Raw genomic sequence first — 27,364 nt, 5'->3', positions numbered from 1 at the left:
TTGAAATATTTGAAATTGCCATTCCTTTAAAACCATCAGGTCCTGTGGATTTGACAGTCTCTGGTGGCATTATTGTGTCCTCATCGTTTTCCTTCTTTACTTGAATTTTGGCGAGTTATTACTTTGTGATTAGTTTTCTTAACATATCTGCTATCTTATCCTCTTCTGTGAAGACTAGCACAAAGTAATCATTCAACTACTGTTTCCTCGTTTTCATTTGCAAGGTAACCTGCAAATGTTTTAAAAAGATCATCAAACCATCTATTATTGTTCTTCAACCATACACTTGAGCCATGATATACTCATTTTTATTTATATTTCTTTTTTTACACCTTTTGTCTTCCAAGGCTATTCTTCACATTTATCCTTGTCTCTGGATTTATTCTCTTTGCTTTTTCCTTTAGTTTAATCTCATCACACTTCATTTGTCAAGCATGGTTGTTTCTTTTGGGGAGGAGACATTTTACTCCGTAGGGATATATATCAGTTCTATTAAAGTTTCATGCCTTTATTTGAACTCCCACTGTTCACCTATAATTTTACTACACTGCAATTGACCGGTATGCGGTCATCTGTTAATCCAAATCTACAATCGTGGTTACGCTGTTATATTTCTCTTTCCAAACTTAACATTAAATTCAATCATCATGATTAGTTAATAATCTAACAAACAAAAATCATTTGGTAATCTGACCCTGTGTTCTTAATTACAAAAGATGGAGAAGCAAATAAATTGAGAGGGAGCCCCAGAGCAGATGCCACTCGACAACAGGCTTTATGACTTGATTCTAATATATTATAGACTATCACAGTAATATTATCTTGCTTGCATTAAGTAAAAAAAGACTTAATTCTTTAAAAAATTTAATAGTTTAAAAAAGACATGCACAACAGGAAGATACATGAGCATCTGCATCATATCCTACAAATACAAATATACAGGACTTCAAGCAATATATACAATGCATAATTTTCACAATGTACAAATACTTAATATGAAACTTTAATCACTAAATAGCTGATATTGCATTGAGGAAATTCTGCAAAGTAATTTGGCTGTTAGGGTAGACTATACTATATATTCTGTAATTTTGACTGACAATACCCTCCATTTCAATGATGTTAAATTGTGAAGTCTGAGTAATAAACTAAACTTTATATCTTCACAAAAAATATAAAATGTCTGATACCTATCTTACAAAAAATACAATGAGATCTTGACTTTCTCTCATTTTTTCTTCCCTATCATTAATGTATGAAGCTTGGCAATAGAACTTGTATACCCTAGCCACCGATTAAAGCGTACAGAGTACACCTGCAGGCATGGCACTTTTGATTTCATAATGCCAAATGTTTGGCAATGTGCAGCAAAATTTCTACAGTTCATCACAAATACATAATTAGTTGTACCAAAACATAACATCTTTAAAAAAACGTAGATCGCCAAAGTACACACACAGGCATAATGCTTTACACGAATATTAACATGCATATACAGATGTGCTACCACAGAAATTTGCATATGAACCTAGGGAGAGTTCTTCAAAATCAGAAGCATTACTCAAAACATTTAAGCAGTGAAGGTCTCTTCAGGAGCCATTTTCAACTTTCAGCCTTCTTTATGCCATTGTGTAACCATAGCTCCCACAGTGTAATGCAACAAGAATTCGATCCTTCAGGTTCTCTTTGCTGGGATATTCTGGCAATTTTAACATATTGATGCTGAAAAACATTGAGGTACTGTAAGCATCATTATTACAAGTCACAATACATTAATCTGTAAAAGAACTAATTTAGACCAATTAATCTAACAAAACACAATACAAAGTAAGCATGTAAGTTATAGAATGTATGCATGTTAAGAAGTCTTAGCCATGCTATACCATAACAATGAAGGAAGTCAAGTCACAAAATGAGCCAAATGTCTAGTCATTACTTTTTATCAAAAACGTGCAGACAGTACTCAAAATTTATGGAATGCTCAAATGGTGGAAGATGCTCCTTAGAGTCATGCAAATTTAGAAAACTATCCCTAAAACCCTTGATTCAAAAAGCCAATGTTTGATCAATATATTGCTGCATTGTTTTGCTTGCAATTTGCATACGTCCACATGCCGAAAGATGGCAAGCTGGTTTATTAATTTAAAAAGAGTAAAATGTTAGTACTTTAGTTTTTTTTTATATAAAGTACTAATATTTTACTATATAAAATAAAATATTTATAGATATATTATTATTTTATATAACTAAATATATATAAACGAAATTCTGTTCATTCTCTCCAAATGCTTCTTTTCTATTTTCAGTTCCAAAATTGCTCTCTGATTATCTCACCCAAGTGAGAATCATGCACAAAGTTGTAAAAGGTGTCTACAATTCCCTGAAATATCTCAAAAAAGTTCAGGATTCCAACTTAAACTTGCAAGAACTGACTGAATGGCATGATCTACATATCCTAAAACATTCTACCCTGAACCAAATAAACCAAAATATTTAAATAATCTGCACTCTACAGATACCATAAATATAAATAACTTTTGCATTTGGAATAAATATCTATTGACTGCTTTGGCCATGTGACAGTTGACATGGCCAATAAATACTTCGATTACTCAAAGTAGATAGAAACATGTTTAAAGGATGCTAAAACTGCCAACTAAATGCAAATACAGTTGAATGTTTCATTTCCTGATGGAACTTGGAAGGTGGTTTTGCTGCAGACATTGCTGCACGACCAGAAAATTTTGAACACTTCCAGTATATTATTCACTACTTTGTGATGTGGATCTACGACATTTGCATTAGTTCTGTTGTTTGCATTTATCTTCCTTCATAGTATTTTAAAGGCTGAAATCTTATGAAAGTCAAAACATTTGATGAAACTGCATAAGGTATTTCTATATTTCATTTTATAACAGATGAAATTAAAGAAAGTCTTTGCTTTGCCTCACCTCAGTTTACATAAATGCCTGCTATGTTTTGTCTTACATGTGAACTTACATACCAGGTACTGGATGTTGGCAAGAGGTTTGAAGTGTACGGTACAGCAGCTATTGTGAATTTCTGCAAACCACTGCCACCCATGAGATATGCGAAGCCACCGTGAGGGACTCTAGAGCTTTGAGAATACAAACATAGAAATTCATCAATATTTTCAGTAAATAAATGCCGAACACTGTCATAACAGAGCATTCAAGAATACAACAAATTAATATAAACATGTCACTTCAATTTAGAGTGTCAACTTTCATTATCCTTATTACTGTGAACAGTGATGAGCTCTATCCTTTCAATTTCCAAATATAGGTTTCAAAGTCAACAGCGATATTAAGAACTGTCAATGCTGGAGTCAGAAATAACAGTGTGGAGCTGGAGGAACACAGCAGGCCAGGCAGCATCAGAGGTGCAGGAAAGTTGCCGTTTTCAGGTCGGGACCCTTCTGCAGAAGAAAGAAAAGGGTCCCGACACGAAACGTCAACTTTCCTGCTCCTCAAATGCTGCCCAGCCTGGTGCGTTCCTCCAACTCCACACTGTTATCTCAAAGTCAATACCAAAGATAGGACAATAGCTTTTCACTCCAACAGAAATATTAAAGGACACCGAAAAGAAGTTTAGTGAAAGCCTTCTGAAATTATAAAACAATCCTGATAATTCGAACATCATCTTTCCCAGTTAAAGCTTCTTAACTAAATGGGCTTCTAATGCTGTTACTCATAATAAATTAGCTTCAACAAGACTTCTTCCCCTTACTAGGCAAAAAAAAATTACTGATTTTTGATCACTGTGCCATTGCTGCCATGTGTTTAGCTGTCTAGGCCTGAAGCCCTAGAATTATTTCCCTAAATCTCTCCACCATTTCTTCCTTTACGGTGCTTCTTGAAACTAATCGCATTGTGCCAGCTTCTGGTCTTCCATCTTACAATCTCATGATCCTCAGCAGCAAATTTTGATTATTAATACTCCAGTGATATACTTTGGGTTGTTTTACTGTGTTAAAGGTGCTATATAAATAAATTTTAAAAATGCTAAATTTAATCCAACTGTAACGATACAAGTAAACATCCAATAGAGAATGGCAGAGAGACTTCGGCAGGGAGCATTCTGGGAGAAGTCGGCTCAGTCACCATGACTAATCAGCGGAGTGAGGAAGAACCAGGTGTCAAGGAACGGTGAGCCCCAAGCATTACAACACTGTAGTGTTTCCATCCTTCCCACCTCCTCTAACCAAAAAATAGGAGGAGGAGAGAGAGAGATTGAGACAAGCTGATAGGAAGTTTGTTGTAGCCTAGAGGGTGTTTGATCTGTTTGTAAAAATTGCATTGTAATTTAAGTAACCAGTTAGTGCTGCTAGTTGGTACAAGGGTGGGCTTAGTTGAATACTGGGCTTCAGTGAGTAAGGCAAGCAAGGTATGTTTTTTTTTTAAATCTTCCTTACTGTAAAGGGGCAGAGATAGCAGTTAGGGCAGTGGTCTGCTCCTCCTGCCAGATGTGGGAGATTAGGGAGCAGTCTAGTGTCCCTGGCCACTATGCCTGCAGGAAGTGTGACCAGTTGCAGTTCCTTAGACCACATCATTCAGTTGGAGCGGCTGTTGGACACACAAGGGAGCATACAGGGGACAGAGAGAGTGTGATAGACACTAGTTACAGAGAAATGGTGACACCACAGGTTCAGTCAGGTCGATGGGTGGTTGCCACGAGAGGCAGGCAGGTACTGCAGGAGTCTCCTCCGGCTATTCCCCTCTAACAGGTATACTATTTCGGATACTGCTGGGACACAGGGGAGTATAACAGCAGCAGCCAGGGCTGTGGCACCACAATGGACTCTGCTGTAGAGCAGGGCTAGGTAAGATCCAAGCGAGTGACAGTGGTAGGAAACTCACTAGTTAGGGGCACAGACAGGCATTTCTGTGGCTGTGTTCGAGACTCCAGGATGGTGTGTTGCCTCTCTGGTGCCAGGGTCAAGGATATCTCTGAGCAATTGCAGAAAATTCTTAAGAAGGAAGGTGAGCAGCTAGAGGCTGTGGTGCACATTGGTACCAACAACATAAGTAGAAAGAGGGATGAGGTCCTGTGGAGTGAGCATAGGGAGTTAAGAAAGAGTTAAAAAACAGGACCTGGAGGGTAGTAATCTCTGGGTTACTACCAGTACCATGTGCTGGTGAGGCACGGAATAGAAAGATAGGAGAAATGAATGCATGGCTAAGGATCTAGTGCAGAGGGCAGGGTTTCAGGTTCTTGAATCATTGGGACCTCTTCTGGGACAGGGGTGACCTGTACAGGAGGAATGGATTGCAAGTAAACTGGAGGGGAACCAATATCCTTGCAGGGAGGTTCGCTAGTGCTATTCGGGAGAGTTTAAACTAGAGTAGCAGGGGCTGGGAACCAGAGCAATAGGTCAGCAAGTGGAGGAATTGAGGGGAAGGTACATGTCAGGACCAGTAAATCAGAAAGGAAGGACAGGCAGAGACAGGTAAATAAACACAAATGATACTAATGGGCTGAAGAGTGTTTATTTCAATGCAAGGAGTGAGTATTCTAGGTAAGGGAGAGGAGTTTAAAGCCTGGATCAGTACGTAGGACGATGATGTTGTGGCCATTACAGAGACTTGGTTGAGAGGGGGATAGGACTGGCTGCTCAATCATCCAGGGTTTTACACAAGATAGAGGAAGGTGAAAAGGTGGAGGAGTTGCATTACCAATCAGGGAGAACATACTGGAGGGCTCACCCACTGAGATAATATGAGTACAGCTCAAAAATAAGATGGGTGCAATCACTGATAGGATTATACTATAGGCCTCACAACAGCCACCAAGACATTGAGGAACAAATATGTAGATTATAGAAAGATGCATTAACAACTGGGTTGTCATTGTGAGTGACTTGAACTTCCCCAATATTGACCAGGACTCCCTTAAAGCATGAGGCTTAGACAGGGCAGAATTTGTTATGTGCATCCAAGAGGGCTTCGTGAAACAGTATGAGGATAGCCCAACTGGGGCGGGGGAAGACATACTGGACCCTGTACTGGCTAATGAGCCTGGCCAGGTGACTGACCATTCAGTGGGAGAGCATTTTGGTAACAGTGATCACTACTCCTTAAGTTGTCTTCTCCTTTCCTCCAGATGTTGCCTGGCTGCCATGTTCTTCCAGGCTCCTGTTTGTGTACTGTGGATTCCAGCATTTACAGATTTTTTTTGTCTCTAACTCCTTAAATTTTAAGATGGCTATGAAGAGGGATAAGTCAGGACCTTGTGGCAAGGTACTAAATTGGGGGAGGGCAAATTGCATCAGTATTAGGCAGGAGCTAGGGACTGTTAATTAGGAGGTGCTGTTATCAGGCAAGTCCACATTTGACATGTGGGAACAAAAACAGAAGCTGCTGGAAAAGCTCAGCAGGTCTGGCAGCATCTGTGGAGAAAAAAAAAAAAATCAGAGTTAACGTTTCAGGTCTGGTGACTCTTCCTCAGAACTTCCTCTGAGCAAGGGTCACTGGATGCAAAATGTTAACTCTGATTTTTTTCTCCACAGATGCTGCCAGACCTGCTGAGCTTTTCCAGCAACTTCTGTTTTTGTTCCTGATTGACAGCATCCGCAGTTCGTTCGGCTTTTATTTAACATGTGGGAATTGTTTAAAGACCTGCTAATGGGTGTTCAGGACCATAATGTTCCAGTAAGGAGGAAGGATAAGGACGGCACGGTAAGGGACCCTTGGATAATGAGAGGTTATGAATTTAGTCAAAAGGGAAAAAAAAAGAAGCATACGTAAGGTTTAGGAAGCTGAATAGGGCCCGTGAGGAATATAAAGAAAGCAGCTAACAACTCAAGCAGGGAATTAGGAAAGCAAGAAGGGGTCATGAAATGAATTTGGCAAGTAAGGTTAAAGAGAATCCCAAGGCATTCTCTCAATACATTAAAAACAACAGGATAAGTCGGGAGAAGACAGGAACATTCAAGGATAAAGGATGGAACTTGTGCTTGGAGGCAGAGGATGCGGATGAGATCCTAAATGAGTACTTTGTGTCAGTATCCACCCAGGAAAAGGATATGGAGGATGATGAGATTTGTGTGGAACATGCTAATATGCTTGAGCATTTTGAGATTAAGAAAGAAGTGGTGTTGGGTCTCTTGAAGAGTATTAAAGGTGGATAAGTCCCCAGGCCCCAAAGCTATCTACCGTAGGGTATGGAGAGGGGCAAGAGACGAGATTAGTGAGGCCTTGACCAAGATCTTTCTATCCTCATTAGCCACTGGACAGGTCCCAGAGGGCTGGCGAGTAGCTAATGTTGTTCCTCTAGTCAAGAAGGGAAATAGGGATAATCCGGGAAGCTATAGACTAGTGAGTCTCAAATCGGTGGTTGGGAAGCTATTGGGAGCAAATTCTTCAGAACAGGGTTTATGCATATTTGGTAAAACATGGCCTAATTAGGGTCAGTCAGCATGGCTTTGTGCAGGGCAGGTCACATCTTACCAACAATTGAATTTTTCAAGATGACAAAAGTGATCGATGAGGGTGGAAGTTGTCTACATGGAATTTAATAAGGCTTTCGACAAGGTACTTCATGGTAGGCTCATCTAAAAGATTCAGATGCATAGGATCCACGGTGACTTGGCTGCGTGGGTTCAGAATTGGCTTGCCCACAGAAGGCAGAGAGGCAGTGGTGGAATGTTTTTTTAGGCTGGAGGTCCATGACTAGTTATGTTAAACAGGGATCCATACTGAGACCTCTGCTGTTTGTGATATTTGTAAATAACTTGGATGAAAATGTAGATGGGTGAGTTAGTAAGTTTGCAGACAATACAAAGATCGGTGGAGTTGTGGATAGCGTAGAAGGTTGACCGTGAACAGCATTGATGCGCAGAGGGATCTTGGGGTTCAAGTCCACAGATCCTGAAAGTGACCATGCAAGTAGATAAGATGGCAAAGGTGTATGACATGCTTGCCTTTATTGGTCAGGGAATAGAGTACAAGACTCAGGATGTCATGTCACAGATTTAAAAGACTTTGGTTAGGCCACGTTTAGAGGACTGCATTCAATTATGGTCACCACATTACTGGAAGGATGAGGAGGCCTTGGAGGGTGCAGAAGAGGTTTACCAGAATGCTGCCTGGATTAGAGGTTATGAACTATGAAGAGAGGTAGAAAAACTTGGGCTGTTTTTTCTGGAGCAGTGGAAGTCGAGGGGAGACTTGATAGAAATCACCAACATTATTTGATGCATAGGTAGGGCTGACAGTCAGAATTCTTTTCCCCAGAGTTGAAATGTCTAAAACTAGGTGGGCAAGCACTTAAGGTGAAGGGGGAAAGTTCAAACTGACAGGCAAATTTTTGTCTTTTTACAGAGAGTGTGGCACGAGGGTGGAGCACGCTGCTCAGGGTGGTGGTAGAGGCAATTACAATAGGGGTACTTAAGGGACTTTTAGCTACGCATGTGAATATGCAAGCAATGGAGGGATATGGATCAAGGGCAGGCAGAAGGGATTAGTTTAATTTGGCATCATGTTTGGCACAACATCATGGGATGAAGGGCCTGTTCCTGGGCTGTACAATTCTATGTTTCATCCCCCATTGCCACATTTCACCTGGTATCCAGTACCAAATCTCCAGATGTACACAACTGGAGAAATACAGTAAGAGCTATATAATAGACCTACTGGTCAAGGTGGCAGCAGAGTAGATGCTCCAAATGGAGCTCTCCTCTGCTTCTTCTGTTTATTTTCCATTTTCTTCTTTTTTTTTACCGGTTTTTCCCCACATGGTGTTCTCTCCTGAGGTAGAGAGGGCTGGAGGCATGCTGCAGAGTGGGCTGGAGGCCAGAGCAGAGCTGGGAGAGCCAGTGGGCGGGAGGTCCATACAGAGTGGGACAGTTGTTGGACTGGGGACGGATGCAAGCGGTCAGCAGCTTGCAAGCCTGGGCAGACCACATGTGGAAGCCCTCGCACTGATCTACTGAAAGATTAATGCTCATCATCTTTTTAATTTTATTCTCATTTTTTAAACTTATACAATGAACAGCTATGTAACTTTTGTTCCTTTCTTTTTCCCTTTATTTCTGAATTTTGTATCTATGATCACTACTTCAGTACTTTGTACCTAAGATAGCAGACATTGTCAACTTTTCATTGTACTCCTGTACTTGGGTACTTGTCACAATAAAGGATATTCTATTCTGCAGGGGAGAAATGCAGACATTTACAGCACAAGAGGAAACCATTCATCCTATCATTTCCATATCAGTTCTTTACTACAGCAGTCCAAAATTAATCTCACTGCTCTGTTCTCTCCAACTATATATTCCTCTGCTCCAAATCTCTATCCACTTTATCCTGATAAAATTAATTTCTGATGCAGTTGGCGAAATTGTAAAACACAAAACACTGTATTAAAGTCTAATTTGCAGCAATTTAAATAATTACATTAGGAATAACTATAATGTAGCACTTTGCACCAACAATACAAATCAAATCTGCAGATGTTCAAATACATTATAGCTTCAGATCGGAGAACATCTTACCTGCCTGTAACAAACTGCAATAATAAAACACATTCTTCTTGGGTTAGTGCTTCCACAACCTCCCAGAACCACTTGAAAAACAAAAAAGATTAACAATGATATAAAATATTATTTGTGTGCAGAATTTCTCATTATTCACATGCTCATTTTTACTGATTCTATGATGTACTTCCAGATTCAAATTCTTGAATGACTGTTGTGGTATTCAAACTGGTGTTCTCTAGATTATCAGTCCAGTACTACAACCAGGACATCACCATAATACCAAAGGCAAAGTACCTTGGATGTGGAAATACAACCAAAAATGTTACAAATAGACCACATTCTGCTTTTGGCTGAAATCACACCTGTCTTCCATCCAATCACAGGCCTTCCCTTTCGTTTATCACTTTCAACTGTTGGAACTGTAACTTTTTCCAGATTTCATAAAAAGCTGCAGGCCTGAAACATTAACCTGTTTATCCCAACAGATGCTGGACAGCAGCATTTACTGTTGACACTACAGTAGTCTACCACATGAGTATGTACAAATGAGAACAGTCTGTCTACAGCTGAGCACAAAGTTGTGCATGGCCATTTGACAGATCGTCTAACCACGAAACCTATTTTTGATATTTTGAATACAGATTGAGAAATGCTACTTTGCTAAACAGTGACTACACTTCAAAAGTAGTTCATTACCCATAAAGTGCTTTCAGATACTTGGTGATCAGAGTAAGTGCTAAATTTTTAACTCTAATTCTGTTCTAAACCATATTATGTTGTAACTCAGAACATTGAATATTCAGACTACTGTTGACTAGAATTCAACCAAGGCTGCAATATTATGATATAGTCAAATTATTCTTGTACCTCTAGTGATTTATGCATAATAGTAAATACTAAATTACTTCAACTTCACTATAATCTACAGCAGATCAGAAATACCATTGCATGGTTAAGTTATTTGTTCATGCATTTCTATATCCAACGTTATCTTTGGTTCTTCTAAAACCAAAAACATTTTTAATTCTTTCTCAAGTGAGTGACAATGCATGAGACAAAAAACTTCAGTTGATGTCACGAACCAGCAGGGCAAAGTACAAATACAATGTCACCAAAGATTTGCAAGGCTTCTGGAATTAAATTTTGATTATTTTTTGATCAGTGAACTAAACTTTTGCGTTTTATTGATTATTTGTTTACCATTGTTTATTATTGAAAAGTTTTTTTTGCATTGTGTACATCCTTTGTATAAATTTGTCCTGCTATTTCCATCAGGACTTAGCTCTAGCATTGTTATAATACTGATGCCTGAATATTAAGGTAAGATGCCTAAGAATTAAAGAACACATCAAATGGATTCGATTTTTAGGTTTTCCATTTTTCTAGCTGATACTAATGATACCTGTATCACTGGGTCATCTTTCTCATAGCCACTTGTGTATTCAGTATTCCGTTTCCAGTCAGCCACGTCAATCTCTGGCATCCCGGAGAGTAGCAACTCCTATAGATAAGAGAATAAAAGAGATGGATAATATAAATACTTTTAAAAGCATATCAATTTTATTTCTAATTGGAATTACTATTTTGGTTCTATTATAGCTTTATTTCTATTCATCTACCCCTTCTTCACACCTGGTTCAATCAAATCCCCAAAGCTATTCATTTTTTTTTGCCACTCTCATAGCCCTTTTCTAACTTAAGTCTAAGACTGACTACAAACTGACGTTCTTTCTTGAGTCTCCAGTATCACTGTTCTCCAGGAATCTGCATGGAAGGTTTTGATCCACTGCAATTGTCCTGAAAAGCGTTTAATCTTAGTTAATTGGGATAAAATTGTCCACAGACTGGCACACTCACATGAATTAATTATTAGGAAAATTGTGTTTTCAATTTCAAAGTCCTAACAGCCTAAATGTACATAGCACAAGAGCTCAATAGCCAAACTACAAGTTCCAAAATTAAACACTGTTCAAAAAGCTCATCTACACTTATTTAGTTGCAAAATAAAGTTAATTTCAATTAGAGGCTAACTAGATTATACTAGATTATCCACATCTACAGCTTTCACTGTGCCTGTATTTGTTAATCTAGTGCTTGAAAGATGTAAACCTCATTTTTTCCCAATTTATTGCACGCAGGAGCTACTGTGTTGATAGGACAGTTAAGAAATCATGTTACTTTGTATATGAAGTCACATACATGCCAGAATGCAAAAACTGTTACTTCCTCCTTTCCAGGCAGTGGAAGAACGATTTTTTTGCTCAATTCTCAGACATGACTTTGATTTTGAGACCATTTAACTACGAACAGAAGATAAACAGATACTTCATCCCTCACCATCTCTAGAAAAGGGTTTGAAAGAAACAGCTGTATCTACAGAGGACTCAAACGTGGACCCATTCTCCAGAAGAACAGAACACAAATCAACATACGCCAATCCAATCAGAAAAATAAATGGGGTTACTTAAATGTTCAGATTGCTATTTTCTCCCTCAGCATAGAGGTTTCCAATCCTACATGAAGTAATGAATGTAGGGAAACATTTTATTAAAATCCCTTTATTGGTTTTTAAAAAATGACAATAATTCAAACGTAGTGTGAGTTCAATGGAAGTTGAGACACTCATTTATTCAAATTTCTTGATTATGAATTGTCAAAAGCATGTTTTGCATTGGGAGCAGTTAATAACTTAATAAAAAGTTCTAAGTAAACTAGATACAAGAACTTGTAATTGGATCGCAGAGATCCGAAAACATTAAACTTGAATTTCAAATGATTAGCATGCTTCAAACTTAGCACAACTAGCAGAAACAAATTTGGGTCTGTTATGACACAATTTATAATGGAGAATAAGGAAGTGGCAGAAAAACTACAGGAAAACGCTAAAAAAAAATCTGAGAAATAAACAATGGTCGAGTGTGGATGAAAAACTGCAAAATATTAGTGATTTTTTTTTAAAAAGTACTGGAAAAATTTAATGGGACTTAAATCCATTAGACCGGATCCTCTGCATTTCAGACAATGTTCTTGTTATTCACTTAAGGGACATGGGAACCACTGGTTGGCCAGCATTTATTGCCCATCCCTAGATGCCACTGAGAAGGTGATCGTGAGCTGCCTTCTTGAACTGCTGTAGTCCATGTGTTGTAGGTATACCCACAATGCTGTTAATGATTTTGACCCTGCCACAGGAAATATCTCACCATTCCTCTACAAATCAGGATGGTGAGTGGCTTGGAGAGGAATGTGCAGGTGATGTAGTTCCCATGTATCTACTGCCCTTGTCCTTCTAGAGGGTAGAGGTCATGGGTTTGGAATGTGCTTTGAGGATCTTTTGGGAATTCCTGCAGTGCATCTTGTAGATCTTGCTGCTACTCAATGTCAGTAGCTGAGGGAGTGGATGTCGATGTCAATGGATGTGGTGCCAATCAAACAATCAAGCTTCATAAGCGTTGCTGGAGTCGCACTCATCCAGGCATGAGAGGGTCAGGAGGAGCGTTACTAGTTGCAGTATTCCTGGCCTTTGGGTAGACTGGGTGACCGCTTCGCAGAGCATCTATGTTCTGCTCACAAAAAACATCCTGAGCTACCTGTTCCCTGCCACTTTAACGCACCACCCTGTTCCCTGGCCAACATCTCTGTCTCTGGCTTGCTGCAATGTTCCAGCGAAGCTCAACACAAGCTGGAAGAGCAGCACCTCATTTTCCGCTTGGGGACCCTGCAGGCCTCCGGACTCAATATCCTGTTCAATCACTTTAGGGCCTAAACTCTCCCATGTCTTAGTCCCCTACCCTACATACCAAGCCTTGTTATCACATAGCCTGCTATTACACAATACCCATTGTTAATCACTAACAGTCCCCATCAACAGCTATTCACCCTTCTAGCCAGATCATTAACAACTCCTTTGTCTATCTAACTGCTCTCCTCTACCCCATCGCCCTCCCTATTTCTGCATATAAACCAATGTTTTCCCAGCTACCATCAGTTCTGAGGAAGGGTCACCGGACCCGAAACGTTAACTCTGACATTTTCTTCACAGATGCTGCCAGACCTGCTCAGCTTTTCCAGCAACTTCTGTTCTTTTCCTGGCCTCTGGCCTGCCTTTGTAGTCACCATATTCATGGCGAAATCATTGAGTGTCAAGAAATCATGGTTAGGCTATTTCTCAGAGATGGGCATCATCTGATATTTGTGTGGCATAAATGTTACGTTCCACTTTTCAGCCCAAGAAAGAATTAGCTGTAGAAACAGTGGATGCACTTTCCAAACTTTGGAATAGTTCTTGTAGTTTGGAAGGTAGAAAATAAGACTGAGTTAAGGAGAGACTGAGACAATAGAGCACTGCAGATCTTAACTGCTAAATTAACAGGCATACAGAAAATGCTAAAATTTCATAAGTGATATTACAGAAACTTAGAAAATAATGGTAGGATTGGGCAAAATCAACATGGATTTATGAATGAGAAATCATGTCTGACAATCTTGTTTGAGGATGTAACTAGCAGAATAGATAGGAGGAATTACTAGCATGGATTGAGAAGTGGTTAATGTACAAAAGATACAGCAGGAATAAATGGGTAACTTTAAGGTTGGCAGGCTTAACTAGTGGTGTACCATTAGGATGAATGCCTGGGCACAATCAATATCAATGATTTGGATGGGGGAAATCAAGCATGATATGTCCAAAGTAGCACATGACAAACTAGCTGGCAGTGAGAGTTGAGGAGATGCAAGGAGGCTTCAAGACTAAGTGAATAGGCAAACATTTGGCAGATGGAATACAATGCGGAGAAACGTGGGATTATCCACTTTGATAGCAAAAACAAAAACAGTGAATGGCTTAAGTGAGAGATCGGAAGGCACTGAATTTCAAAGGGACTGGAATCCCTTGAGGGGTCATGAGTTACTACAAGTTGTCAAGCAGGTACTGTGACCAATTAAGGTGGCAATGGAATGTTTGCCTTTAATAAAAGAGGATTTGATTAAAGCAGCAAAAAAAAATGTCTCACTGCAATTACAGAAAACCTTGTTTAGACAAATGGAACACTGCATCCAGTTTTGGTGCATCTTTACTCAACTGTAGAAATAGTTGCCAGAGAGGGAGTGCAACAAAGTTGCAAATTACGAATTCCATGGATGGAGGGATGAAGGATAAAGCAGACTTTGCCTTTATTCCCCAAGAAGAGATCTCATTTAAATATACAAAATTCTTCTGGGGATTAACAAGGCAGATTTAGGAAGACTCATAGGGGTGATGTAGATCAAAAGTTCTGAGGTTACGGAGAATAAGGAAAGTTCAGAACTGGGGAAGACAATCTCAAAATAAGGAGTAGGTCATTTAGAACCAAGAGAAGGAGGGAATTTTTATCCTTGGGGATGGTTAAACTTTGGAGGTTTCTGCCCCAAAGAACTGTGGAGGCTCAGTTGTTGAGTATGTTCAAGACCAGGATTGATAGATTTTTTGCGTGGTGGATACATCAAGGGGAACAGGGATAGTAAAGAAAATAATGTTCAAGTAGAAGATCAGCAATGGTTTCATTAAATTGTGGAGCATGTTCAGAAGGCTGAATGGTCTACTGCTCCACTGCTCCTATTTTTTTACATTCTTATGTAGGCCAACTTGTTGATTTTACTGCTGCCAGCAGACACTGATTGATGGACAAATTTATCATGTGTACCAGAGTACAGTGAAAAAGCTGTTTATGAGCAGTACAGGCAAATCATAGTAAGCAAAGATGTAAAGATCAAAAAGTTGCTTAAAAAAAACAACTTAGAAGCATACATGTTATATTGCACAAGGCGTGGCACTAGGTGAGATCAGCATTGAGGCTAGAGAGTCCATTCATCAGTATAACGGCTGGGAAGAAGCTGTTCCTGAACCTGCTGGTGCGTGTGTTCAAGCTTCTGTATCTTCTGCCTGACAGAAGAGATTGTAGGAGATCATTATCAGGACGCAACGGTTCTTTGAAGTTGGCAGCTTTTCCACGGCAATGAGCTGTGTAAATGGAGCCCACGGATGGAAGTTTGGCTTCCATGATGTTCTGGGCTGTGTACACAACTATCTGTAGTTTCGTACAGTCCTGGGCAGAGCAGTTGCCATACCAGGCCATCATGCACCCAGACAGAATGGAGCATCTGTAGAAGTTGGTGAGGGTCCCTATGGACACGCCAAATTTCCTGAGGAAGAAGAGGCGTTGCTGTGCCTTCTTGACCATCACATCTACGTGGGAAGTCCAAGACAAGTTGTCAGTTATCATCACTCCAAGGAACTTGACACAATCCACCCTCTCAACCTCAGTTCCATTGATGTAGATGGAGGCATGGCCTCATCCCTTCTTTCTGAAGTCAATCATCAGTTCTTTAGTTTTGCCAACATCGAGAAAGAGGTTGTTCTCGTCGCACCAATCACCAAGCCCTCTATCTCGCTTCTGTATTTTGACTCTTCATTGTTAGATATCTGTCCTACCATGGTGGTGTCATCAACGAACTGGTCGATGGCATTCATTCAGAATTTAGCAACACAGTCGTGGGTGTACAGGGAATACAGTCAGGGGCTGAGAACACATCCTTGAGGGGGAGCTACAGTGTTGACTGTTACCGTGGAGTAGGTGCAGTTACCAATCTTCACTGATTGCAGTCTGTGGGTTAGAAAGCTGAGGATCCAATTGTAGAGGGTGGAGCCGAGACCAATGTCTCGGAGTTTTGAGATGAGTCCGGAGGGGATAATGGCATTGAAGGCGGAGCTGTAGTCAATGAGCAGGAGTCTGATGTCGGTGTCCTTGTTGTCCAGATTTTCCAGGGATGACTGCAGTGTGAGGGATATGGCATCCACTGTGGACCTGTTACGTCAGTAGTCAAATTGTAGGGGATCGAGGCAGGCTGGGAGACTGGATTTGATGTGGGTCATGACCAGCCTCTCAAAGCACTTCATGATTATTGAGGTCAGAGCCACTGGGCAGTAGTCATTAAGGCACACTGCATTGTGCTTTCTTAGGTACTGAGATGATGGTGGTCTTCTTGAAGCAGGTATTGACTAATACTGCAAATATGCAGGAAATCCTGCCCCTCATGTTGCAGCATAAACAAAGACAGCCTACTGTCAAATCTAATAGTTTTTAAACACAACAACTTGTTTCGTGGACACCTGTACTGTTACCAGCTTTTTGCTCCAAATCTATTTCATCAACAGAATTTGAACTTTTCAGCTGGCCATGTGGAATCTCAGCTCAGAACTTAGGTTCATTAGCCTAGACCGCTGATTACTAGCCCAGTAATTTAATTGTTGTGCTACTTTACCCTGCAATATCATTAATATCATTGTGTTTATCTGTTTAGCTTCTTCAGAGAGCAATTACAGGGTGGCTTTATTTCTTGCTTTCCACATTAGCTGAAACAACATTATATTGATCATTCCAATGATCACAATATAGATCAGATAAAAAATATCAGTGCAAGTTCAGTATTATCATGCATTCTGACCGAACTATAAAATACTTTTTCATTTCTAACAAAATCATGGGAATTCTGCATGTTATATTGAGAAAGCAGCTCAGAAATCTGATAATTCCTCATTTCTACCATTTTCCATCTCTACAGTCGCAGGCACAGTATTAATCAGCACCAACATTCAGTGTTCAGTATATACTAGAGTTCTTACCAGCTCATATTCATCAAAAAGCTGAATGAGGGAGGGTGGAATGAACAGATGGAAGCCTTGCAGAAATGCATTTATCTGAGGCTGAATAGCACGAGTCATTCGTAATTCAGTAACAAGCTGGACATATTCATCCTGAAGAGAAAGTTAGCCATTTAATGTTCAAAAAATACACTATTTTACCAAAACATTTAAGTGAAATAAATGATTGTTGCAGAGATTGCCAACTATCTAGTTGACACATTTAAATACGAACTCCTTGCAACTCATTTAAAAACACTTCTGGAAAGGCAGAGAAACAAGTTACCAAAAGCTTTATTTGGAAAGCACTTTTAAAGATGGCACCTACTAAAAATATTCTGAACTATTAAATCTATTTCACACGACTAGGTCTTATTGAAACCTTAGCATGGAAGCCTCAAAGTTTTGGAAACTCTGCACACTCCTTTAGCTGCCAGTTCATTCTGTTATGAGGTAGTAGGAGGAAGTAAATGTACTGTAGCTGAATTTGCGATGACGCTAAAATAAGTATAAAGGCAGCTTGTATAAGGGATACAAACAGTTTACAGAGCGATAGTGATAGGTTAAGTAAGTTGTCAAAAAGTTAGGAAACGGAGTATAACAGTGGAAAATGAAAAGTTGTTCCTTTTAAAAGGAAGAACAATAGAAGAGTAGTATTTAAATGGAGAAAAACTGCAAAAAGTTGCACACAAAGGGACTTTGGGATAATTATGCATGAAACACAAAGCTAGCACACAGATACAGCGGGTAGTCAGGAAGGCTAATGGAGTGTTGGCTCTTATTTCAAGGGGGTTGGAATAAAAAAAAGAGTGGGGAAGTCTTACTGCCATGTTACATTATGGAAAACTGAGCAGTTCTGGTCCCCTTATTTAAAGGGAGATGTTGTTTCATTTGAGGCAGTTCAGAGAAGGTTCACTAGGATGAGCGCTGGTAGTCAACAGGCTGGGGCCCTACTCAAGACAGATTAGAAGAATGAGAGGTGAGCTTATTGAAAAGATTCTTAAGGGGCTTGATAGGGTAAATGCTGAGAGGGAGTTGCCCCTCATGGGAGTGTCTAGGACCGGGGGCATGGTCTCAGATTTAAGGGGTGCCCAATTTAAGACTGAGGTGAGGAGGAATTCTTTTTCCAAGGGTTGAGAGTCTTTGAAATTCCTTGTCACAGATAGCTGTGGGGGCTGTATATTTGAAGTCCTCCTGTATATTTAAAGCTGTGATCGAGAGATTCTTGGTCAGTAAGGGAATCAAGGGTTGTGGTGAAAGGGCAGGAAAGTGGACATGAAGAATGTTGGATCACAGATGAAGGGCCAAATGGCGTACTCCTATTCCTATTTCTTATGGTACCTGTCATTTAATTTATACATAAATCCTACATCAGAACAGAAAGATTCAAATGGTAGCAGTGAATTAAAAGGGCACCCAATAATAGTTCAGAAATGGATGAAGTACAGATATTACCAAATTGTGGACCGAGATACATACTTTGGAGTGGCAGAGGTGGTGGACAAAGGGGCAGGATCTGATGGGGGGTAAGAGTGGAGGAGAGGGCTGTCGTCAATCAGGATCATCACAAAATACATCTATGAAAATTCCTTGTGCTCGGTATCACTCATACCAGAAACAGTATTTAAAAAGAACAAATTTAGAGCTTTACTAGAAACAGCAAACACAAGTAACCTTCCTAAAAGCACATCTTATTCGGAGAAAAAAAAATGACAATAGAAATTCTTACCACACTTTGGCAAAACACCTCACTTTTGGATATGCAGTCCTCACTTTAACAATTAAAACACCATTGATTTCTCTGCACTCCACCAATTTGACAACTTGAGATTTCTGGATTTTAATTGCTCCACCAACAGCAGCCATGCCTTTAGCTGCCAAAGCCCTGAAATTCTCATTGTAAATCTCTTTACCGCGTCTTTCTCTCCTTGAAAAGTACTTTTCAACAAGCTTTGGTCACTTTTTTCATTCTTTCATGGCAGGTGGGCATTGCTGGCTACACCAGCATTTATTGTCCATCCGTAGTTGGCTGGAGGATAGTTAAGAGTCAACCACATTGCTGTGGGTCTGGAGTCACATGCAGGCTGGACCAGGTAAGGATGGCAGATTTCCTTCCCTAAAAGGATATTAGTGAACCAGATGGGTTTTTCCAACAAACCAGAACAGTTTCGTTAGACTCTTAATTCCAGATTTTTACAGAATTCAAATTCCACTTTGAGCTACAGCAGGATTCGAACCTGGTCCCTGGAACATTACCTGGATCTCTGGATTATTGGTCTAGTGATAATATAACAAGGCTACTACCTGCCCCTGGCCTAATATCTCCTTGGGAGACTTGACATCAAAATGCCTTTTTTTAATCTGTTCAGGGATGTGGGCAGCACTAGTTAGGCCAAGGCATTCCTAATTGCCCTAGAGATGGTACTGGTGAGCTGTCTTCTTTTGAATTGCTGGAGTCCTCAAGGTGCAGTGCTGTAAACAAGAGTGTTTCAGGATTTTGATCTTGGAGTGAAGGAGTAGGATATAGTTCTAAGTGAGGGTCATATGTGGCTCGAAACTTAGAAGCGGTGGTGCTCCCATGCATCTGCTGCACATGTCCTTCTGTGGTAGAGATCACAGGTTTGGAAGGTGCTGCCAGAGGAGACATAGTGAATTATTGCAGTGAATCATGTAGATGGTACACACTGCTGTCACTGCACATCTGTGGTGAAGTAATTGAATACTGAAGATGGTAGATGTGATGCCAATCAAGTGGGCTGTCCTGTCCTACATGTCAAAGCTTAAGCGTTGCTGGAGCTGCACTCTTCCAGGCAAGCAGAGAAAATTCCATCATACTCCTCACTTGTGTCTGATAATGGACAACCATTTGGAGATAGAATACAAGCTAATCACAGTGAAATGCTCTTGTAGCCACAGTATTTATTTCACTGGTTTAGTTCAGTTTCTGGTCAATGGTTACCCCAAGTGTTGATAATGGGGAATTCACTGATGGCAGTGCCATTCAATGTTCTACTGACTCTTAACTCTGCAGGCCATTTGACCCAACAGATCCACATCAACCCTCCAAAGTGCACCCCACCTAGACCCACTGCCCTACCCTATATCCCTGTAACTCTGCATTTCCCATGGCCAATCCACCTCATCCATCTTGTGGATATCTCAGAGAGTTCAAAGACAGAGTCAATTGGCTCAAATTCAGGATTAAAAATGGTACAAATGCATTGCTCACCAACTGCAGGAAAGAATTTTGAGGAGCAAATCTGCAGGAAAATTACACAGAAATGTAAACTATAAAGAATAGTTACAATAGTGGGGGGAGTTCAATTGCCGAAATATAAACTGGAATATTGCTATTGCAAGGGACAGCATGGGACAAGTATTCCCGGAATTATTCAGGAGATTTTCTTACAGCAGTGTTTCCAATTCAGTGCAGTGTCTGCGTGGTCTGCCTTTTCTTCACATCTCTACAGAAACTTCTGTATTCAGTTTTTATGTAGCCCACAAGTTTATTCTCATCCTCCATTTCCCCTTCCTTAATCAATCAATCAATCAAATCTCTTTGTCCTCCACTGCTAGATTCTAAAGTGCTCATACTCCTCAATTCTTTTTTCCCCTCTAGCCAAGTTGTATGCCTCTTTCTTGGATCTAATACTATCTCTGATTTCCCTTGCAACCATGATTTGGCCACCTTTCCTGTTGTTCTTTTGCACAAAACAGTAATGAATAATTGCTGCAGTTCACCATGTGTTCTTTGTACACTTGCCAGTGCCTTTCCACTATAATCCCATTAATCTCCCCTTAATCTCTTGCAGAGAATTTACACCTCATACCACTGTAATACCTCTCCACCCAACCAAGCCCTCATACATCACCTTGTCGGGTATTCAGCCTCCGGCTCAAACTTGGAGAAGGACAAAGTGCAGAAGCAATTTACAAGAATGGTTACAGGAATGAGAAACTTCAGTTAAGAGGATAGATTGAATAAATTGGGAATATTCTTGGGAAAAAAAAGGTTGAAAGGAGATTTAATAAAGATTTTCAAAACCATGAGTGGTTTTGCAAGAGTAGATAAGGGAAGCTGTCTCCACTCAGATGGAATATGAACGAGGGGGCATAGATTTAAAGTGATGTGCAAAAGAAGTACAGGTGATGTGAGGAAAAAATATTCTCACTCAGCGACTTGTTACAGTATGGAATGCACTACCTGGAAATGTGATAAAAGCAGGTTCAACTGAGGCATTCAAGAAGACGTTGAATGATTATTTGGACAGAAATAGTGTGCAAGGGTATACAGTAAAAGCAGGAGTTTGGCAATAGGTAATGATGCTTGTATGAAGAGCCACTGCAGACATGTTTGGCCAAATGGCCTCCTTCTGCACCATAAGAATTCCACAATTCTGAGATGCTGAAAGCTTGTGTAGAAACAATGGGCCAAACTATCTCCTTCTGTGCCATGACAATTCAGTGATCCTGTCATTGAAGATATCTTCCAAAATGTTCACAATGTGAAGAAGAGACTTAATCTCCACAAGGACTGTGTGGTGGTCACTGCTATTGATACTGTCACAGATGGATGCATTCGCAATGAGGACTGTGGCAAGTAAACGGTTTCCCTCTGGTTCCTGCATCATGTCCCAGGCACAGCTTAGCAACTCTACTTTAGGACTCAGCCAGCTTGATCAGTTGTGGTACCACCAACCCATCCTTGGTGATGAATATTCAAGTTTCTGAACCGAGGGATGCTCACAAACTAGTGAACTTGTTAAAGCATCACTTAACATAAAACTAACATATCACATATGTAGAGATAGTGGGAACTGCCGATGCTGGAGAATCTGAGATAACAAGGTGTACAGCTGGATGAACACAGCAAGCCGAGCAGCATCAAAGCTGATGTTTCGGGTCTGGACCCCACCTCTACACCTTGTTATATCACAAATGTAACTGGTGGTAAGTCAATGCATTTCAGAATGCGATGCTGTGGTCTGTGAAAACAATTCGATAAGTCCTTTCCAAGTCTGCTAATGAACATTCCACAAATTTGAATGCCTAAACTCCCCGTTCTCATAGCCTGCAGATGTCCAAACTCTCCTAATTTAGAAAATTCACAATAAGTACTTTATAGAATGAGCATGCTATAATAACAATCCAAATCTTTGTTAAAAGACTTCAAACAAGTAGACAGATAAGTTGCAAATCTGTACAAAACATGACGAAGCAGAGATACATTGCAGTTCATGCCTCCAACATGCCATGCAACAAGTCTATACTTCAGTACGATGAAGCAGAGTGAAGGTGATTTGTGCTCATGGTCCTGGGGTTTTGGGGTTTGGAGAGAACAAATAGGAGAAAATTTTTAGAAATCCTGACACTTCATTAGCTGTTCTGCAGCCATCAGTTGCCTTAATGACAGCATATAGAATATATAGGTTTCCTGAATTTAATACCAGTTCCTTAGGCAGTGTTAAACTACATTTACATGCAAAAAGAAACTACTGAAAGCTATCACACATCTAATTCTGATATCAATGTTTCAGAAGTGACCCAACATTATATCAATATCAACATCAACATCAACATGTTGTGTTTGGAATTAGTCCGAGATTGCAATTTTGCACTGACAATTAACTTTTCTTTCCTCAGTTTATACTTTTATGATCCCAACTAAGGGCACTATTCAACAAGTCAGAACCCAGTGTGAAACTTGACCTGATTTTTTTTTAAGTTAGTTCACATGGTAATTAGTCACCTAGAGATATTCACACAAGGTTTCAGATTTACTTCAACGAACAAAAGTCAATTGGACAAAATAAATTTAAAAAAAAATAAACCTATCATCTTCAAAATTTTATACAAAAGGCATTATGATGAAATTACTTTTTCCAATCACAGTTAGCAGGCTGTTCAGTCAAGATCACAAAGTTAATGATATTTAACTAAATTAGATCCAACTTACAAGCACAGATAGAGAGCAATGTATCCGAAGAACGAAGTCTTTGATAAGAAAGGTCATTCAGCTGAGTCTTATCATGCATATTACTTCTTTACTGTAGTCACAATTCCTGTACCAAAATGTGTTTGTCCAAAAGTACTGTTAATCATAACTAAGTATAATGCATACTTCTGCTAAAAAAAATTCCAGATGCATGAAGAATCATGTTAAAAATGGTACAGTATTTAATATATTTTAGATCTAGTAATTGTGAAATCAGTATACAGAAACAATGCTTCTGTTGCCGTATGACTGATAGCATTAAATCTAACTGTTGATGAGCTATCAGGCAGGCAACATTTTTTTAAAAAAAAACGACAAAACTCTTAATTGAAACTGCATATTAAAATGCTGACTCAGGTCAGTATGCAGTTGACATCAAAACTTCTGAAACCATGTATGTTGCCCCATGAAAAGGTTTGCTCAGCTGGATTTCTAATCCCACTTTGTAATGAAATAGTCATTGGAGCGCAGTGCCAAACTCTCATATAAAAAGGGGCTGCTTAAATAATATAGCAGGGAAAAGATTAAAGATTAACTTACCTTATTTTCCTGGGTGACAAGTATACTTATTCCCCCAGGTTTCAAAGGCACCTCTTCCATTGCACCAAATACATCAGTCTCAACAGAAAATGTAAGTTCTAGGCCAAGGTCACTAATATCATTGTCCAGAATCCACTGAAGATTTTTAGCATACTCAGGGTCAATGGAGGCTACATCTTGGTAGTTTACAGGGATACCTGAAAAACATGTACGGACATCAGAAAAATCCGTAGCGCAAGTGCTGCAGCGATTTAATGCAAATATTTGAAAGACCAAGCAAGAAATATATTAAATATATAACAAAAACCAAATCCCTGTATACACAAGCAAAATGACCACACCTTCAGCCACTGTGGGGACTATGTTCAAAGTTAACTGATGATTTCTGATTTTTTCCAATACTAGATCCTGTAGAGAAATAGATGCTTCTTGATTTTTATCTTGCCTTGCTAGCTATTCTTGTAAACACACCTCATTTTATTTCCATTGTCTTTATCCTTTATTCACCTGTTCCCATGCAAAGAAAAGGAAACAAAGTGGGAGTGGAGAGCGTATGGGAGGGGATGGGAAGGGGAAGAGGGAAAGAAAGCAGAGAAAGAAAGAAAGAAAGAGAGAAAGAAAGAAAGAGAGAAAGAAAGAAAGAGAGAAAGAAAGAAAGAGAGAAAGAAAGAAAGAGAGAAAGAAAGAAAGAGAGAAAGAAAGAGAGAAAGAAAGAAAGAAAGAAAGAAAGAAAGAAAGAAAGAAAGAAAGAAAGAAAGAAAGAAAGAAAGAAAGATTACAATCTGAAATTGGGCACAGTCTCAGGATAGGAATTTGATAATTTAGAATTGAAATGAGTGGAAACTCAGGGGTTTGTGAATTTTTGGATTCATCCACCCAAGGGTTCTGGATCGAGGGATACCGGGACTAGGGAGTAAGCTCTGGGATCCATAGGTTCTCCTCCTGATCCTATTTTATATTTAGTCAGAACTTTTTCTTTCTCCCTTCTGATTTCAAACGCAATTTTCTTGCATCCCCTACATTAATACATTTCCGTCCTCTGTCCAGCATCCCTCTAGATCAAAGTCTCAAAAATGAACCATTCACAGTGTAACTAATGTACAGCTTTATCCCAGTCCAATGTTATTATAGGAAACCGAAGAAAAATTGCATGAATCAAAATATAAATTTGTGACTTAAACAATTCTTACCAAGGATATGTTTGTAGAATGACCGTGTAAAGTAGATGTTAACCAACTGTCGGTGATAAAGTGCCAAACCTAGAATTTGCCCTGCAAACCGAAAATAATTTAGGTGATCTGGATTCACAGAAGAATTACTGTTGGGCTGGAAGGTGGTTCCTGTAAGAACAGAGATGTACCTTATGCTATATACATATTAAAAGGCAGTATATAAAAAATTCAGTTTGCATTGCACAATAAAATCAACAATTTGAACTGAAAGCAAAATGGAAAAGATTCCAGTTTTGTATTTTAAGGGTCTCAAATTGACTCTGTACATAAAACCATTTCCTTGCGAATGCACAGGGGTCACATACCATCAGCTGACTGAGTGAAAAGCGCATAGTCTGGATTAATTATCTCACTGGAAAGGATGTCGAACCATTCACGTACCACACCTTGACCCTGAATATAGAAAAAGGAACAAAACTGAAAACATACCATACTAGTCATTTTTAAGGTATACAGACGCTGAAGTTTTGCTGTCCATTCCCCGATCTCTCCCGACTATATGCCAAAAAGTGTTTCACAACCAAATTTATTGCAAGCCTCTCTCAATATCATTTAGAGCTGGTCACTTTAGATGTGAATGACAATAACTAATTCTCCCAGTTATTTTGTATCTTCGTTTACATGTACTCTCCTCCCTTGCACTGACCATTAGGGAATCTACACATCTAGGGCACCAGGAATCCACACAGCACTTCTCCACACCATGTTGTGAGAACTAGAAATAAACTGCCACAGAAATTGAAAACTTTACTACAAATCTTAAGTGGATTCATTGGGAACGAAAGTAAAACAATATTTTATAGGTCTGCAGTGACAATAGTCAAAAAGAAACTAATAAACATGGTTAAACATGCAGATACATTTCAAACAATTCCATTTGATTTCAAAATTTCTTTTCGTTATTGTCTAGCTCCCATTCTCGACCCCCACATAGCGCGCATTCATACTTCCGTTTGACATTTTGACCCGGTCAACTTTAAGAAAATCTCCTCACAGGATTCAAGTGGAATGCAATATATCAATACAAAACAAAATAATTTGCTCAACAAAAATGTGTTAGTCCACTGATAATGTTGAAATGAATTAGCAAATGGACCTGGGACAAAACACAATTCATGCTTTCTAGTATTACAGAACAAAACTCATTCAAGGATGTCTCAAAAGATCTTCACAATTTTAGAGAATAACCTTTGAGTTTTTCAGCATTACCAAATAATCGCAATATTGATTTAAATATTTCTATATTGCTACTAGCATGATCTGAATCAGTCACGTATTTATCTCTTTAGAACAACTACGTATTTTTTTTAAATCAAGTTTATTTAAAAATACGTACAGTAACATACCATGCCTTCTTCACCATGAAAACGCACAGCAACGCCTTGCTTCAATTTTTCATAGCTTGTTTTTGACACAACTTCACAGCTGCTCTGGAAAACCGAATCTGCAAGCAGAAACTCTGCATTATTAAAGCTGTTCCTCAATAGACACCGTACAAAATACAATTCACATAAAGCATTTTAAGGTATGTTTTCATAGTTCTCATACTCTTCTCACCCTTCTTTTTATATTCAAGCTAGATCTAATAAAAGTAATGCAAAACGTTATCATTATTGCAGCCATCTCACTCAGTCAATTCAAAGTAGCAGACAAGCAGCAAGAGATGTTGTCGTTGTTTGGCTCACCGAGCTGGTTCATTGTTCCACAGACGTTTCATTACCCTGCCGGGTAACACCATCAGTGCAGCCTCCGATGAAGTTCTGTTGTGTTTTCCTGCCTATTATTTAAAATCTGGTGTCCGTTGAGCTCGATTACCTCCCTTCTGGTCTCCTTCGCAATGGTGTGTGTACGGGGTCTAGCTCTATGTGTTTATTGATGGCTTTCTTAGTGGAGAACCAGGCCTCTAGGAATTCCAGTGCTTGTCTCTGCTTGGGCTATCCCAGGACCTTGGGGTTGTCCCAATCAAACTGTTGGTTTTTCTTATCCATGTGGATGGAAATGAATGAGCATACTCACTTCTGTATACAATTGATTGGGATAACACCAGGATCTTGGGACAGGCCAAGCAGAGACAAGCACGGGAATTCCTAGAGGCCTGGTTCTCCACTACTTTATTGTCTTACATCAACAAACAAAGAGCTAGACCCCATATATACTCCACTGCGAAAGAATAACAGGAAATGAGGTAATCCAGCTCAACAGACACCAGAGTTTAAATAACAGGTGGAAAAACACAACAGCGCTTCATCGGAGGCCGCACTGATGATGTTACCCAGCAGGGTGATGAAACGTCTGTGGAACAACGAACCAGCTAGGCAAGCCAACCAACCACAACATCCACAACCCGAGCTACAAATCTACTCAAAAACCTTAAAGGAACAAGAGAAATCTCCAGTTTCTACCACAATTTTCTAGGGAAG

General features: G+C 39.5%; 1 protein-coding gene across 1 annotated transcript in view; it reads right to left on the bottom strand.

Annotated features, from left to right (window-relative positions):
• Window positions 1–847: 847 nt before the first annotated feature.
• Window positions 848–27,364, bottom strand: part of LOC125483104 (E3 ubiquitin-protein ligase HACE1-like) — a 30,663-nt gene continuing 4,146 nt past the window's right edge. Inside the window, exons 2-10 of the mRNA XM_048596705.1 lie at window positions 26,291–26,388; window positions 25,250–25,337; window positions 24,903–25,052; window positions 23,713–23,909; window positions 17,160–17,291; window positions 10,902–11,000; window positions 9,515–9,585; window positions 3,005–3,118; window positions 848–1,722 (exon numbers count right to left, since the gene is read on the bottom strand). Coding sequence (XP_048452662.1) covers window positions 1,620–1,722; window positions 3,005–3,118; window positions 9,515–9,585; window positions 10,902–11,000; window positions 17,160–17,291; window positions 23,713–23,909; window positions 24,903–25,052; window positions 25,250–25,337; window positions 26,291–26,388 — 1,052 coding nt within the window. The 3' untranslated portion in view covers window positions 848–1,619. The remainder of the gene's footprint in view (window positions 1,723–3,004; window positions 3,119–9,514; window positions 9,586–10,901; window positions 11,001–17,159; window positions 17,292–23,712; window positions 23,910–24,902; window positions 25,053–25,249; window positions 25,338–26,290; window positions 26,389–27,364) is intronic.

Source organism: Rhincodon typus, chromosome 5 (genome assembly GCF_021869965.1).
Source record: "Rhincodon typus isolate 14 chromosome 5, sRhiTyp1.1, whole genome shotgun sequence".
Taxonomy (NCBI): Eukaryota; Metazoa; Chordata; class Chondrichthyes; order Orectolobiformes; family Rhincodontidae; genus Rhincodon; species Rhincodon typus.
The sequence above is the reverse complement of the archived record's forward strand: the minus strand, read 5'-3'. Positions and strand labels throughout refer to the sequence as shown.